At 39.7% G+C, this 15,427-nt stretch overlaps 1 protein-coding gene and 1 pseudogene across 1 annotated transcript; one reads left to right on the plus strand and one right to left on the minus strand.

Moving 5' to 3' along the window:
* Positions 1–4,650, plus strand: LOC123465527 (olfactory receptor 1G1-like). The gene is made up of 2 exons (XM_045164713.1): positions 1–102; positions 3,705–4,650. The coding sequence occupies exon 2, from the start codon at positions 3,709–3,711 to the stop codon at positions 4,648–4,650; it is 942 nt and encodes a 313-aa protein (XP_045020648.1). The 5' UTR covers positions 1–102; positions 3,705–3,708.
* A 9,695-nt stretch (positions 4,651–14,345) lies between these two features.
* LOC123465528 lies at positions 14,346–15,325 on the minus strand (annotated as a pseudogene).
* Positions 15,326–15,427: the final 102 nt, after the last annotated feature.

The following is a 15,427-nucleotide window of genomic DNA, read 5'->3' on the forward strand; positions in this document are numbered from 1 at the left end:
AGCAGTTTCTGTCATCTTCTGATGGTCCGCTGTAGGAGAGATGCGCGTGAAGCCGACAGAAGCCTGCCAGTAATACCCTCAGTGATTGGCAACAACAGCCAGGTAAGGATTAGAAAAGCAAGATACACGACTCCATGTTGCTCCTTTTTTCTCCCCCTTTCTCCTCTCTCTGTCCTACCCTATGGTCATTTGGGACCCTATCTCTCACAAACAGTGCTGAAACAACAATGATGTGCTGCTTTAGTGGACAAAAGGGGCAGACGCCTGGGTCCTTAATCTTACAAGCTGAAAGTCATCATGCTATAAGAACAAAGCACAGGAATCAATGGCAACTTCTCTCCACAAATAATTCAAGATGATCCCGTTAACCTCCAGCCTCTGCAGGAAACACACATGTACCCACCCACACAAATGCACAAACACACAAACATACACACCCATGCTCACACACCACATTAAGGCATTAAAAGGACATGGCTCCAGTAAGACAAGTTTCTCTGCTCTTCATGGAATCTCCATCAAAGAGTGGCTGCATATATACTGCATTGTCTCCATTTTATAGATTTTTATGGTTTGCTTTAAGGGAAATGAATTTATTAATTGATTTATTTTCAGTTAATTAATTTTAAGTAATTAAATTTTCAGTAAGTGGTATGGTCACTGAGTGGTTCAAACCTCAAAATATGCTAAAATATACACATGAAAGGGTTTCCCTGGTGGCTCAGATGGTAAAGACTCCACCTGCAATGCAGGAGACCCAGGTTCAATCCCTGAGTCAGGAAGATCCCTGGAGAAGGGAATGGCAACCCACTCCAGCATTCTTGCCTGGAGAACCCCTTGGAGAGAGGAGCCTGGAGGGCTACAATCCATGGGGTCGCAAAGAGTCGGACACGACTGAGTGACTAACACACACACACATGAACAGTCCCTCCCTCCCCTGTGTCTTACTCATGCAATTCCCATACCTCCAGCAAGTAGTTACTCTTATTGGTGTCTTGTTTATTCTTCTAGAGACTTTTAACAAACAAACTAGTCAACCATTTACTACTGCTTCTTTATTATCTATTTACATATTGTTTCTAGAAGTGGGATGAAACTATTTATATTTGGAACCACAATGAGAATGAGTTGGAGGTGTGTCCTAATCACTCTAATCCAGCCCCGCCCCACCACCCAATTCTCTCAGTTTTTAACCTAATATCTTTTACTCCGTTCCTCCCTGGATGCTTCTCTTTTTTATATACTTTTAAAATTTTTTTATGATTTATTTTTGACTGCTCTGAGTCTTCGTTGCTGCACATGGGCTTTCTCTAGTTGCGGTGTATGGGCTTCTCATTACAGTGGCTTCTCTTGCTGGGGAGCATGGGCTCCAGGGTGTTTGGGCTCAGTAGCTGTGGCATGTGGGCTTAGCTGCTTCCCACGTTAAGGTTGGAACCCATGTCCCCTGTACCAGCAAGTGATTTCTAAACACCGGACCACCAAGGAAGTCCTCCCTGAATGTTTCTTTCCTTATCAATGGGGAACCTGGACTCTTTAAATTTCATTTTCATTCTCAAACTTGAACCTGAGTCCAGAAGGCATTCAAGTTAAATTCACCAAGAGTGCCTTTGCTTTGTTTGACATCTTTATATCTCTGTAACCATAATGTTTCCTACATATTCCTATGGCCAGTACTTTATTTAGTCAAAGCTAAGAATGAAACCAGTAACAGAAAGGTTCAGGCTGCTCCCTATGACTGATATTACCTCTATACAATCTCCCTTTCCATTCTTTCTACTCTTTGGTGTTTATTTATTCACATGATGGGTACTTACTAAGTACCTATGTTGTACTAGGAACAAGATAGACATCTCTGCCTACTCTCAGTGGTGCTCACAGTAGAATGAAAGACAGAGAGAGGTAGATGGTCACATAGATGGTCACAATCCAGAGCGACACATGCTGTGATGGGGGAGGCACCGGGCCAGGAGGGACTCAGTAAGCCTGAGTTTTTTGTGTGAGGGTAAGGAGGGCAGATTCCCTGGTGGCTCAATTGGTAAAGAATCTGCCTGCAATGCAGGAGATGCAAGCCTGATCCCTGGGTTGGGAAGAGCCCCTGGAGAAGGAAATGGCAACCCACTCCAGTATTCTTGCCTGGAAAATTCCATGGACAGAGGAGTCTGGTGGGTTACAGTCCATGGGGTCGCAAGAGTCAGACACAACTTAGCAACTAAACCACCCACCCAAGGAGGGAAAGCTTCCTAGTAGAACTAACATTTAAGCCGAGATCTGAAGTTTGGCATGTCTGATGAATAAGAGCGAGAAGACTATTCCAGCCCAAGAAAATAAGATGGGCAAAAGTCCAAAGTGAGACTGCATCTGGGTCTTTTAAAAAATCCAAAGTATAATTGGTACATAAAATGTGGAGTGCAGGAGGGAGGTTCATGATAACTGGAAACATCTATAATAAATACCAGTAGAGTCAAGGGTCTTCAGGCCATGTTAAGAAGTTTAGAGTCTGTCCTGAGAGTAAAGAGGAGCCCGAGAAGGATTTCTCAGCTGGAGCAATAAAATCAGATATGATGTGTTGAAAGCTCATTCCCTCTGTTGTGAGAACAGATGGCCGGTGGGTTTGCCTGGAGGCAAGAACAACTGCCAAAATCTAAATAACAAATGTTACTGTCCTCGATGATGGTAGTGGCAGCTGGGCCTGAGGGAAGTGTGTAAATAGAGATAAATAGGTAAATTTCAGCTATATTGAGAAAATAAAATTACCACGATTTGATGGTACCTGAATGCAGACAGGGAGGAAGGAAAATGGGTCAGTAATGATACCCAGGTTTCTGGCCAAATGAGCCGTGTGGATAGTGGTGATAATGATTTCAGTATTGTTGTTTAGTCGCTTTCAGTATTAGATGTGCTTTTTTACCAATTCCCAAGCCCCTTCTCCAGCAGCTATTCTTTTTGAAGCACTGGGAAAATATGTTAAATACTTTTCTGACTCGTGAAATCCCAGGATGGATTATCATAATGTCCACACGAATACCATAAGAGTTAAGCAAACTAACATGTCCAGCCTACTCCCCCAGATATATGTACTGGATTGAAAAGTGAAAGTGTTAGTCATTCAGTCATGTCCAACTTTGCAAACCCATGGACTATAGCCAGCCAGGCTCCTCTGTCCATGGAATTCTCCAGGCAAGAATACAGGATTGGATTGCCATGCCCTTCTCCAAGGGTCGATCTCGACCCACGGATTGAACCAGGGTCTCTCTCTGCATTGCGGGCAGATTCATTGCCATCTGAGACACCAGGAAAGCCCATATTGGATTAACACATATATAATAAAGTTTTTTCAAAAACCTCTTCTCCCACTGCAGACAAATCTTCAGTTTTCCGTGGCACCACGCACAAGCATTTGCAAACAGTCTGCTGAACTAGATGAAACTGGTATTTCTGCAGGTGGCATCACCAATTCAATGGACATGAACTTGGGCAAACTCCAGGAGACAGTGAGGGACAGGGAGGCCTGGCAGGCTATGGTCCATGGGGTAGCACAGAGTCAGACACAACTTGGTGATTGAACAACAAGCAGTTAAATATTGGAGATTTTATATGATTCAACCCCACCCTAGAATATCAACGCTGGAATATCTCATAATTTTCAGAGCTCACAATCCAGGGCTTACCAATCTCATTCATTTAACTCTACTTTCTGCTTACAGACAAATGGAATGGGAAAACCTGACCAGTGTCTCAGAATTTTTCCTTCTGGGACTCTCCCAACAGCCAGAGCAGCAGTGGCCCCTCTTTGGTCTGTTCCTGTCCATGTACCTGGTCACAGTGACGAGGAACCTCCTCATCATTCTGGCCATCACTGCTGATGCTCAACTCCACACTCCCATGTTCTTCTTCCTGGCCAACCTCTCCCTCACTGATACCTGCTTTGTTTCTACCACAGTCCCCAAGACGCTGGCAAATATATGGGCCCAGAATCAGGTCATCTCCTACATAGGGTGTCTATCACAACTGTATTTTTTCTTGATGTTTGGGATGCTGGAGGCATCCCTCTTGGCTGTCATGGCCTATGACCGCTACGTGGCCATATGCTACCCACTCCATTACATCATGGTCATGAGCCCTGGCCTCTGTGTCTTCCTAGTGTCTGCATCCTGGGTCACAAATGCCCTCCATTCCCTCCTACACACACTCTTGATGAGCAGCCTGTCCTTCTGTGCAGACCAAGAGATTTCACACTTCTTCTGTGACATCAACCCCCTTCTGAGTCTGTCCTGCACAGACCCCTTCATCAATGAACTTGTGATCTTCACTGTAGGGGGTCTTATGGGTCTGGTTTGTGTGCTTTGCCTGGTTATCTCTTATGCATACATTTTCTCGACAATCCTGAAGATCCCCTCAGCTCGGGGGAAGCGGAAAGCCTTTTCCACCTGCAGCTCTCACCTCTCTGTGGTCTCTCTATACTTTGGGAGTTCCTTTTGTGTTTACTTCAGCCCCCTCTCCAGCCACTCGGCACAGAAGGGTGCAGTTGCATCAGTGATGTACACGGTGGTAACCCCGATGCTAAATCCCTTTATCTACAGTTTGAGGAACAGAGACATCAAGTCTTCCCTGAAAAAGCTAATGTGGGCTAGGAAAATTCAGTCCTTTTAGTGGGAATGACTTCACATCTAATATGGGGGTTCCTACCCAATTACATTCACCACAATTAAGCAGAGAAGAATGAGAAAGGGAGAAAAAGTGGGGAATCTCACTTCTAAGACCTGTGATCTGAAATTGAAATATTCATGCCTAAGCTACAGGAAACATTAGAACAAACCCATTATCAGGGCAATATCATCAGCTTAAGTTCTTACAATCATAATGTTCTAGAATTACAGCCATCCAGTTGTATAATATCATAAAGGATGTGCTTGAATCTTTTGAAACCACATGAGATAGTGCATGGCCAAAATAAGGGAATATTTGGTTGTACTATTGTATGTAGTCAAGAATAAACTCCAGGAAAAGATAACTTTTTCCTGCCATCACTGGGACCTTGGTGACTTGGACCCCTACCAATAGCATTTTAACTCTGAGACTCCCCGTGTCTGTGACACCCCTAGGCTGAAAGAACAGACACTGGGACTGGGAAGGGTCTGATGGGATGGAATCTTTAGCTAGACCTACTACAACATTTTACCAGGCATCCAAATCCCCATCCTTCCTAACACCTTAAATTTCACTTGAAAACTTCATTTTTATCTTTGGGGAACATTTTGCAAGTCAATTTCACCCTTGCATCACTTGGCATAATGCCTGGCACCGTTAAGATGTATTAAATCCCACTGGCATAGTTGCAATCATAACGTTGGGGATCAGGAAAGAATGATTTTATGACTATTTCAAATCTCTCACCTGAATGATTGAAACCCCTCCTAGATGTTCTCCAGTCCCCAGTCTCTCCTCACTCCATCCATTCTGTACACCACAGTCAGATGAATCTTCATAGAGTATGATTATATCATCACAACCCTATCAGAAAATGCAAATGGTTTTATGCTGCCTACAGAATAAAGTTCAAATGATTTATCCAAGCATTAGGTCTACCATCACCAGTTCATAACTTATATGACCCACAGAGAGCCCACATTGTTCTGTATTCAACTCAAGCCAATATCTGCATTATGCTGATTATTATTGATGGTTACCCAAAAGCTAAGTCAGTAAACATTGGAGCAAATATACATGCAGTAAGGTGCCCCAAGACCAGTTAGATTCTATAAGAAAATGAAAAGTTACTACAGGGTGATATTTTTCATTCTCTTTAGGTACCTGGCTGTAAGCATCCATAACATAGATTGTGATTTCTGTTGATAATATCTTTTCCAATGGAAATCAGTTGTTGATAACTTGTGCGTGCATGCTAAGTCACTTTAGTCATGTCCGACTTCTTGTGACCCTATGGACTGTAGCCCACCTGGCTCCTCTGTTCATGGGATTCTCCAGGCAAGAATACTGAAACGGGTAGCCATTCCCTTCTCCAGGGGATCTTCCTGACCCAAGGATCGAACCCGTGTCCTTTACATCTCCTGCACTGGCAGGCGGGTTCTTTACCACAAGCACCGCCTGGGAAGCCCCTGTTGATAGCTCACCTACTCCCTATTCACCTGAGAGTAAGTTCACACTCTATCTTCTGTCAATAAAATATAGTATAGCAAAGTGGTAGACGGCACTAGCTCCAGAGTTAGACAAGCAAGTTCAAAGCTTAGTTTTGCCACTTGTAAGCCGTGTGACCCTAGGAAATTCCTTAACCTTTCAGAGCAAGTATAACTTACCTCATTGTGTTGTCAGGAAGTTTGAATGTGGTACTGTCTGTAAAGCATGGTTTGTAACGAATTAGATATGAATGTAACTATGTACTTCCTAGAATATAGTATGTTTTCAGTAAATGTCAGCTATTGTAGTAGTAGTTCTTGTTAAAATGAAAGGTGAGCAAGCATCAGATTATGTGAATTCACTCTCAAGCACTGCTGCTAAGGACTGCCTATGGTCTGCACTGTGAAACTAGAAGGCATCCTATCATTCTTGCGGAGAATATCGTGGGATTTAATGCAGGATTTCTCACTTACTGGGATTCACATGCAGGGAAGATTTCTGTCTACCTTTGAAATCATGCTTGTCCTGGTGGTTCAGACGATTAAGAATTTGCCTGCAATGCAGAAGACCTAGGTTCAGTCCCTGAGTCAGGAAGATCCCCTGGAGAAGGGAATGGCTACCCACTCGGGGTGCTTAAATTTAAGGTGAAATTTTACCTACTTAAATACACAGGTTTGCACCATCCCATATTCCCACCTAATTCATTGACAGTTGTGCGTCTTTCACTGTTTAAATTAACATTTAGTTCTACCTTTTAACTTAAATTATGTGTCACTCTTTCACACTGACATTTTGCATTATGAATTTTCATGTAGCAACAGTTTTCATGTTTGTCATAATTATATATTTTGAGGTGTGTCAACACAGCCTTACACCATAGTTTTGTCAAAGATTGTTTTACTGTGCTATTTGAAGATTAACTCACATCTTTGAATATGAAAAAAAGATCATTTCAACAAACATTACTTTATTGTGTGGTTTATTCTCCTAGCCTAGAGTCCTAAAAATAAATAAATCCACATATACTTATCACTTGTTTTAAAGCTCATATTCTAAACTGTCAAATTGCTATCAAATAAAACTGTTTCTGCAAGATCTCACCAATACTGCTTCACTATCGTTATTCATTTTACTAGCTTAATAAATATTGTTGTTCAGTTACTAAGTCGTATCAGATTCTTTGTGACCCCATGCACTGCAGTGCCCCAGGCTTCCCTGTCCGTCACCATGTCCCTGAGTTTGCTTAAACTCACACCCATTGAGTTGGTGATGCTATCCAACCATCTCATCCTCTGTTATCCATTTCTCTTACAGCAAAATAAAATTATTGGTAGAGTTACTGAAAATGGAAAATTATTTCTGTCATCTATGATTATAGCAAATCTTCTGTATTGTCACTTCTTACCCACAAAAATATTTAATAAGTAGACATTTGTAAATGAAGCATATGGTTCCTTTTGACGTCACAAAAGTTCAGGGCCATTTTCAGAATTTATGTCCCATGGCGAAGCATGTAGCCTAGGCATGTTTGCACAGAACAATGATTACCTTACTTTTTTCTCTTTTTCTATTACCTTTTATCATGTAAATATCCCAAGCCTTTAGCCTTTAGGGGATACAGATTTGAGATTTGTTCTTCTCACTTGGCTGCCTCATGGATAAACCGTTTCTCTGCTGCAAACCATGGAATCACAGGATTTGGCTTGCTGTAAATCAGGCAAACGAATCTGGTTCAGTAAGATGTGAAAACAACCTGTGTCTGTTGATGCATGAATGGATTAAGATATTGTGGTATAAACACACAATGGAATATTAGTTGGCTTTAAAAAAGGAGCTCCTGCCATTGTGACAAAACATGGATCAACCTGAAGGATACCATGCTAGATGAAATAAGCCAGACACAGAAATAAAAATACTGCATGATCTCACTTACATACAGACTCTAAAAAAGTTAAATTCTTAGAAGTAGAAAGCAGAATCATCGCTACCAGGGTTGGGAGATGCAGGTAAGGGGACATGTTTTCAAAGAGCCCAAAGTTGTAGTTAGGTAGGATTAGTAAAGTCTAGAGATTTAATCACAGCATAGTTAATAATACTGTATTATATACTGGAACTTTGCTAAGAGAGTAGACCTCAAGTGTTCTCATCATGAAAGAAAATGCTGGAGATGGAGATGTTAATTAGCTTGATTGTACTAATCATTTCAGTATATACATGTATATCAAAACATCATGTTGTACACCTTAAATATATACAATTTAAATTTAATAAAAGGCAATGGATACACAAATATAAATCTAGCCGAAGATTTGGGAGATGTTTACTCAGAAGAATGCAAAGTGTTATTGAGATAAATAACAAAAAAGTGGAGAAATACACCATGTCTAAGACTTAAAGGACTCGATATTGCAAAGAAACCCATTCTCTTCCTAATTAATCTAGTTTCAATGCAATACAATTCAAAATCCTAGCCAGTCTTTTTTTAGAGAAATTAACCAGCCAAAATGGAAATGGAAATTGAGAGTCAAAAAGAGGCAAAGAAATACTAAAGAAAACTAAAGAATTTAAACCATGTAACAATGCCATTAAAAGATACAGTAATTAATGAGTGGAATATTGACGCAAGGATCAACAACTGAGAAATGGAACAGAATAGAGTCCAGAAACAGATTCACAGAGGTGCAGTCATCTGACTAATGGGAAATACAGCAGGAAAAAGATGGTCATTTCAATAAATGGGTCTGGATTAGTTAGATATCAATATTTGTGGGGAGAACATAGCTTCTTGACCTCTACCTCACCCGATATCATAATCAACACTAGATTAATAGTAGATCTAAAGGTTAAAGGGAAAACAATAAATAGCTCAGGAGTAAAATATAGGAGACCATTATTAAAGATTTAGCAAAGATTTCTTAGAAAAGATACAAAAAGGAATAAAGATAAAATGATAAATTAACCTATACTGACATTAAAATCTTCTCTCTCCATCATTAACTGAGTAAAAACCAGTTGTATTCTTACTACAACATCTCATGAATTCATAGCTGCAACATATAATTACAAATAAACCTAAAAATATCAATAGAAAAATGGGCTAAAGGCCTAAAAAGAGAATTTACACAACAAAATACACATATTAAAATAGTAACCATATGAAAAGACACTTGACTTCAGTAGTTATCAAGGAAATGCAAATTTAAAACATACTAACACTACACACAGACTAAAACAGCTTAAATGAAAAGGATGGGGAAATGTCAAATAATTAGGAACAACTAGAACTCTCATATGCTGTGAAAGGGGAGGAAAACTGGCACAAGAACTTGGGGAAACTGTCTAGAACTATCTACTAAAATTAGATATATAACAGACAAGAGTATAAACAACATCCATTCATTGATATAAAGTATAAAATGGGTAAAACTAAATTATACTGCTAGGAGTGATTACTCATGCAGGAACAATGACAAGAATAATATGAGGGGAATTACAGAGTGTGGAAAATGTGTTTGTTATGTGAGGACCAGTTACTCATATTTTTCAGTTTGTAAAAATTCCTGCCGAAATTTTCAGATTTGGTTTCATTTCATAAGCTTTGCAAATGTCAATGTTCACTATGTCTGATTATCATACCACCTGGAGTCCTTTTCTGTCTTACATCTGCTGGTTCTTATCTTTGATACCTTATTTCCTTGTGCTTCTGCTTCTCTTTGGTCTTGTGCTTGATATTCTGTTTGAAAAAATTATTCAGAGAAATAATTTGAAGGCTACAGTGACTTTATTTTCCTCTAAACATGGGTTTTTTTCCATTACTTTTACTTAGTATTTGGAGTCACTAGCAATGTGGGCTTGTGAGTGTGTGCTCAGTCACGTCTGACTATTTGTGATGCTATGGACTGAAGCCCGCCAGGCTCCTCTGTCCATGGGATTTCCCAGGCAAGAATACTGGAATGGGTTGCCATGCCAGATCCAAGGGATCTTCCCAACCCAGGGATCAAATCCGGGCTTCCTGCATTGCAGGCGAATTCTTTACTATCTGAGCCACCAGGAAATATGGGCTCACTCCGATCCAAATTTCATACTTGAGACTTTCCATTCCCCTGGTGACTCAAAGCCAGGCAGGAGCACATGCTGGATGTCTTCGTTAACTCTGGTGTACTCTTAAACTTCTAGGAACCCTTTTAAGAAGGCTTCCTAAAAGGAAGACTTCCCCATATGGAACTCATTTATTCCTTGTAAATAAAATCATTTCCCAAGACCTTTTCTTATAGATATTAACACTGGAGCAATTATCCAGGTTCATCTCAACAAACTGTCATGGGACTGCTTCCCCAAGGCCTCGTCAAAATTGATGGTAGAGTGCTCCTAGTACACTCCTTTTTCTTTATGAGTGTGAGATTGAAGCTTCATTTCTCAGATCATCATCCTCATCAGGGCATCCACAGCCTTCCATTCTGTCTCCTCTCTCACAGGGACAGAAGATCCAGGCACTAATAGCTTCTTTCCATCTTTAGCCAGTAGGACAAGTCACTAAGTCCTATTGACAAAGCAATGTCTTAAGGTCCTCTGTGTCCTGACTGAATTTTCATCCTATATAGTAGGAAACTGGAAGCAGCAGAACCAAGAGACTCTGAGAGCCACACAAACAGAGAGTAAGATACAGACATCACAAGCTCATGTTGTCTCTTTTCTCCGTTCCCTATCTTCTCTCTTCTCCAGTTTCTCTGTCTCAAAAACACAGTCACAAACATTGCAAGAGCATTCATACAATCCAATTCCTTAGAATTTAAAGATAATATAAAATGTCATCTAATTCTTATAGTATGCTATAAAATGCTGTCACATGCCTTGCTGCACCTGCTTCTCAAACTTGCAAGTCCTCATAGATGAGATGAGGTGGCTCTGGGAAGATGTAGAACTGCCTACCTGCGTGATTAACTGGGGCTTCCCAGGTGGCACTAATGGGTAAAGAACCTGCCTGCCAATGTAGGAGACATAAGAGACACAGGTTCCATCCCTGGGTTCGGAAGATCCCCTGGAGGAGGGCATGCAACCCACTCCAGTATTCTTGCCTGGAGAATCCCCATGGACAGAGGAGCCTGGCTGGCTACAGGCCATGGGGTTACAAAGAGTCAGACACAACTGAGTGACTAAGCACAGCACAGCACAACAGTAATACCAGAATTTTGTAGCATAAGATTCTTCAACTTAGGCTTTCCCAATGGCTAAGCGGGTGAAAATCCACCTGCAATGCAAGAAACACAGGTGACACGGGTTCAATCCCTGGGTCAGGAAGATTCCCTGGAGGAGGAAATGGCAACCCACTCTAGTATTCTTGCCTGAAAAATCACATGGACAGAGGAGCCTGGAAGGCTATAGTCCAAAGGGTCACAAAGAGTCAGACATGATTGAGCTGCTAAGCACACAGCATGCATCCTTCAATTTACCTGACCACAGTACTACAATGCCAAGACTATCTCTTTCTGGAAAAATACAGTATTCCAACATGTTTAGTAAATAAGCAAAATGAAACTGTGTCAAAACTATTTAACTTTAAGCAAATCTTACAATGACCACTATACAGAAAAGTTATGACATGAAAAATTTAACAAGCAGAAACTAAAATTAAATGTTTAAATGGTTTATTTTTCCATATAATTATAAAATGAACAATGATATTGTGAAATGCTGTTGTATTAAATGAAATAATTGGGCATCAAATCTTTTAGAGATTTTTGAGGATCTTTAGGATTTAGCAAAAATTTTGTGCTTCGAACAGAGACAAGCATTCATGCCTGTTGCCACGTGAGAATATAGGCAAATAATACCACTCAATTCACCATATTTGTTTGTGTTGTTGATGAAAGGTTTGATTATTCCTCAGAAATTTTGGCTAAGACTCTCCTAACAGGTTCAATATTAAGATATTAGTTGAAAATATGTTGGGGGAAAGAAAAGCTTCAAATTTTTAATGTGAGATGGTTGAAATTACTGGCTACAAATTTTACTCTGGCCATATTGGTAATAATATTAAACATTTTTTAAAATAAAATCCAAAGTGGCAATATTTTGCATGACACTGAATATGAGTTTATTTTTTGCAGTAATTTTTCAGTGCTAAAAAGTAAAAAATGAAGCCCATCACAGAACAGTGATTAATATCATAAATTGAATGTGTTCCCCAAAATTGAACTGGTCATTAATAACCTGAATACACAAGATGGTGGCCTTTGGTACTGCATGGAGGTTAGGCATCATGGGGCCAAAAAGGCTTTGGAAATGTTTAAAGAAAATGAGTTACTCATGTGAGGCAAAAGAAAATATTTTAACTCTAATATTTACAAAGCTTTGATTAAATACACGGCCTTGGTTTGACACTGAAAATCATGTAACCACTCTGAATATTTCTCTCCAAAGGCATCCACAAATAAGTAAACAAATAATTCAATTGACTGATTCCTTTTTTTTAAACTGTGTCTTTGCAAACTTAATTCAGCAAAGAATAATGCAAGCTACTCACAATTGCTAAAATGCATTTACAGAAATGAAAGTAATAACCTGTCTAGATATCTAAAATTATAGAGTTGAAGAATGAATTATTTTAAAAGATTTCTTTATTACCAATTATATGACAATAAAATAATATTATGTGTTATATGAACATGTTAGCTCACCTCTCTCAATAGGATGGTATAAATAAAGAGAAAAAAAAACATTAATGATACAGTGCAATGTAATATTGAAAAATATATAGCAACCTCAGAATATCAAAATTCTATTTATATCATCAGAAAAGCAACTCTAAATATAAAAATGCTTGTGCAAAAATTTGACCTATATTCAAAGTGCATGCATTTGCAAACAGCTCTTATCTATTATTAAACAGGAAAAAAAACTCTAAATATCACTCCTGGTTATTAGACCCAAGTCTGAATTTTCTACTAGGTAATTCAAGAGAAAACAAAAGATGTCAAACTAGTCAGAAAGAAAAATGCCAGATTTTGTTTCTAAATCAAAGGAGTAATAAGATACAATAATATATTTCATGATTAAATATTTCTATTTTCAATTAGAATTTATTCATTATGAAAATTATATCATCTCTAGTAGCATAGATTTTTGAGTTATGGTAGAGGTATATATACTCCATGTATTCATAAAATAAAATATCTTTGACCATATCCCTGCAGTTGAGTTTTCTTAAATCTGATACACTTTACACTCATCATATTTCTTTCTTGGCTCCCCAGGAATACAGTTTACAACTTCTGTTCTATAATTTCTGGTTGTGTATGAAGAAAATGGCAATTCAATGCCTCAATAAGAAATATGAAGAGGACATGAACTGGACAGAATCCACCGTTATAATGGAAAGGAGTAAGATTGTATAGTCTGAAGATGCAGTATTGTATGGTCATGGAGATCTAGAGCTGTGAAGCCAAACTACCTGAGTTCAGATCTTAACTACACCACTTACTTCTTATGTGATGTTGGACAGTAAATTAATGTTTCTATCACTGTGTCTGTAAAGAGGAAAATAATAGGAGCAACATCATAGAGGTGGTAGATTAATAGATGGGAAAAGTGCCTGACACATACAAAAACACTCAGTAAGTGTTTTCTATTTATTATCTCTCCTAAAGGAAGGTTGCTCTGATCTGGGCCCAAAAAGTACAATTAAAGAATAAAATGCTGTAAGTATACGCATGGAGATAAGGTAGTAACAAATGCTTTTAATCATGGTGATAAAAGGGAAGGTGTATCAGAAATAGAGAACTCCAGGACTCTCTGTGCTTCTGTGAGCCAGAAAGCGTACATTTCATTCTTTCTTCATTTGCGAGCATCATTAAGGATTTTTGAGCAGGAAGAAAGCAATGATTCCAGTGATGCTTGAAAAGCTAATTCCTGAATTGACATGGATAATAGACATTCTGCACAAAAAATATATAAATCTTATTTTCAAACATGAATTCCACCTGGGAAGAGGAAAATAAAGATGCAGAGCAGATGGTTTCCTGACCTCAATTCTACTTCAAACACAGCTTCATGGTCATCATATTTTCATATTAGCCTTTATCGTGGGGTTTTGCTTGAATAAAAAGGTTAATGACTTTAAAACTGAAAAAAGAAAGCCACTGATTTAGAGTAAAACTCCACTGGCAACATTACCATAACCACTGAATTAAATAGTGTAAAAACCCCAATTGTTACCATTTTAGAGAGAAAGATATTTTCTTTTTCCAAAAGACTCTTCCAAGGGCTCTTTTCATGTCTCTGTTCCTCAGGCTGTAGATGAAGGGGTTCAGCATGGGGGTCACCACAGTGTACATCACGGCCATCACAGCCTCCTTAACAGTAGAGTTATTAGTTGATGGGCACAAGTAGAGACCAATAATTGTCCCATAGAAGAGAGACACCATGGAGAGGTGGGAGCCACAGGTGGAGAAGGCCTTGCGGATACCCCTGGCAGGAGGAACTTTGAGGATGGAGGAGACAATTCGTGCACAGGACATGATGATGGATAGAAATGGGATCATGAGAATGAGTCCTCCCATGAAAAGTATCACCAACCCGTTGAGTATCAGAGCAGAACACCTTCAACAAAGTAGATGTGTCACTGAAAAAGTGAGGAATCACATTGTCAGCGCAGAAAGACAGCCTGGCCATGAGCACGGTGTACAACATGGCATGGGCAGTGGTCAGCACCCAGGACAGCGCCAGCAGGGCAAGACACAGCCTGGGGCTCATGATGGAGGTGTTGTGCAGGGGGAAGCAGATGGCCACGTAGTGGTCATAGGCCATGGCCACAAGCAGGAAGCTCTCAAGAACTCCAAAAAACAGTAAAAATACATCTGGGCCAGACAGCCTGCGTAGGGGATGGACAGGACTTGGCTCTTCACATTCTGCAACAGCTTAGGCATTGTGACAGAGGAGAAGCAGAGGTCAGAGAAAGACAGGTTACTGAGAAACAAATACATGGGTGTGTGGAGGTGGGGGTCCAGGCAAATCAGGAGCATTATGAGGAGGTTCCCCAGGATGGTGGTAACATACATGGCCAGGAACAGAGCATAGAACAGGTTTTGATGCTCTGGCTGGATAGGCAGGCCCAAAAGGAGGAACTCTGAGATGATGGTTTGGTTCCTCTTTGTCATTTGATAACTCAATTATTTATAAAAAGTCACAGACCTTAAATCCAAATATAAAAAATAAATAATGCGTATAGCATGTGGCTTATTGTCAAATGGTGGATGACTGAGAATTTAGGCACAGGCGGTAGGTGACGCTACTG

Source organism: Bubalus bubalis, chromosome 3, assembly GCF_019923935.1.
Source record: "Bubalus bubalis isolate 160015118507 breed Murrah chromosome 3, NDDB_SH_1, whole genome shotgun sequence".
Lineage (NCBI taxonomy): Eukaryota > Metazoa > Chordata > Mammalia > Artiodactyla > Bovidae > Bubalus > Bubalus bubalis.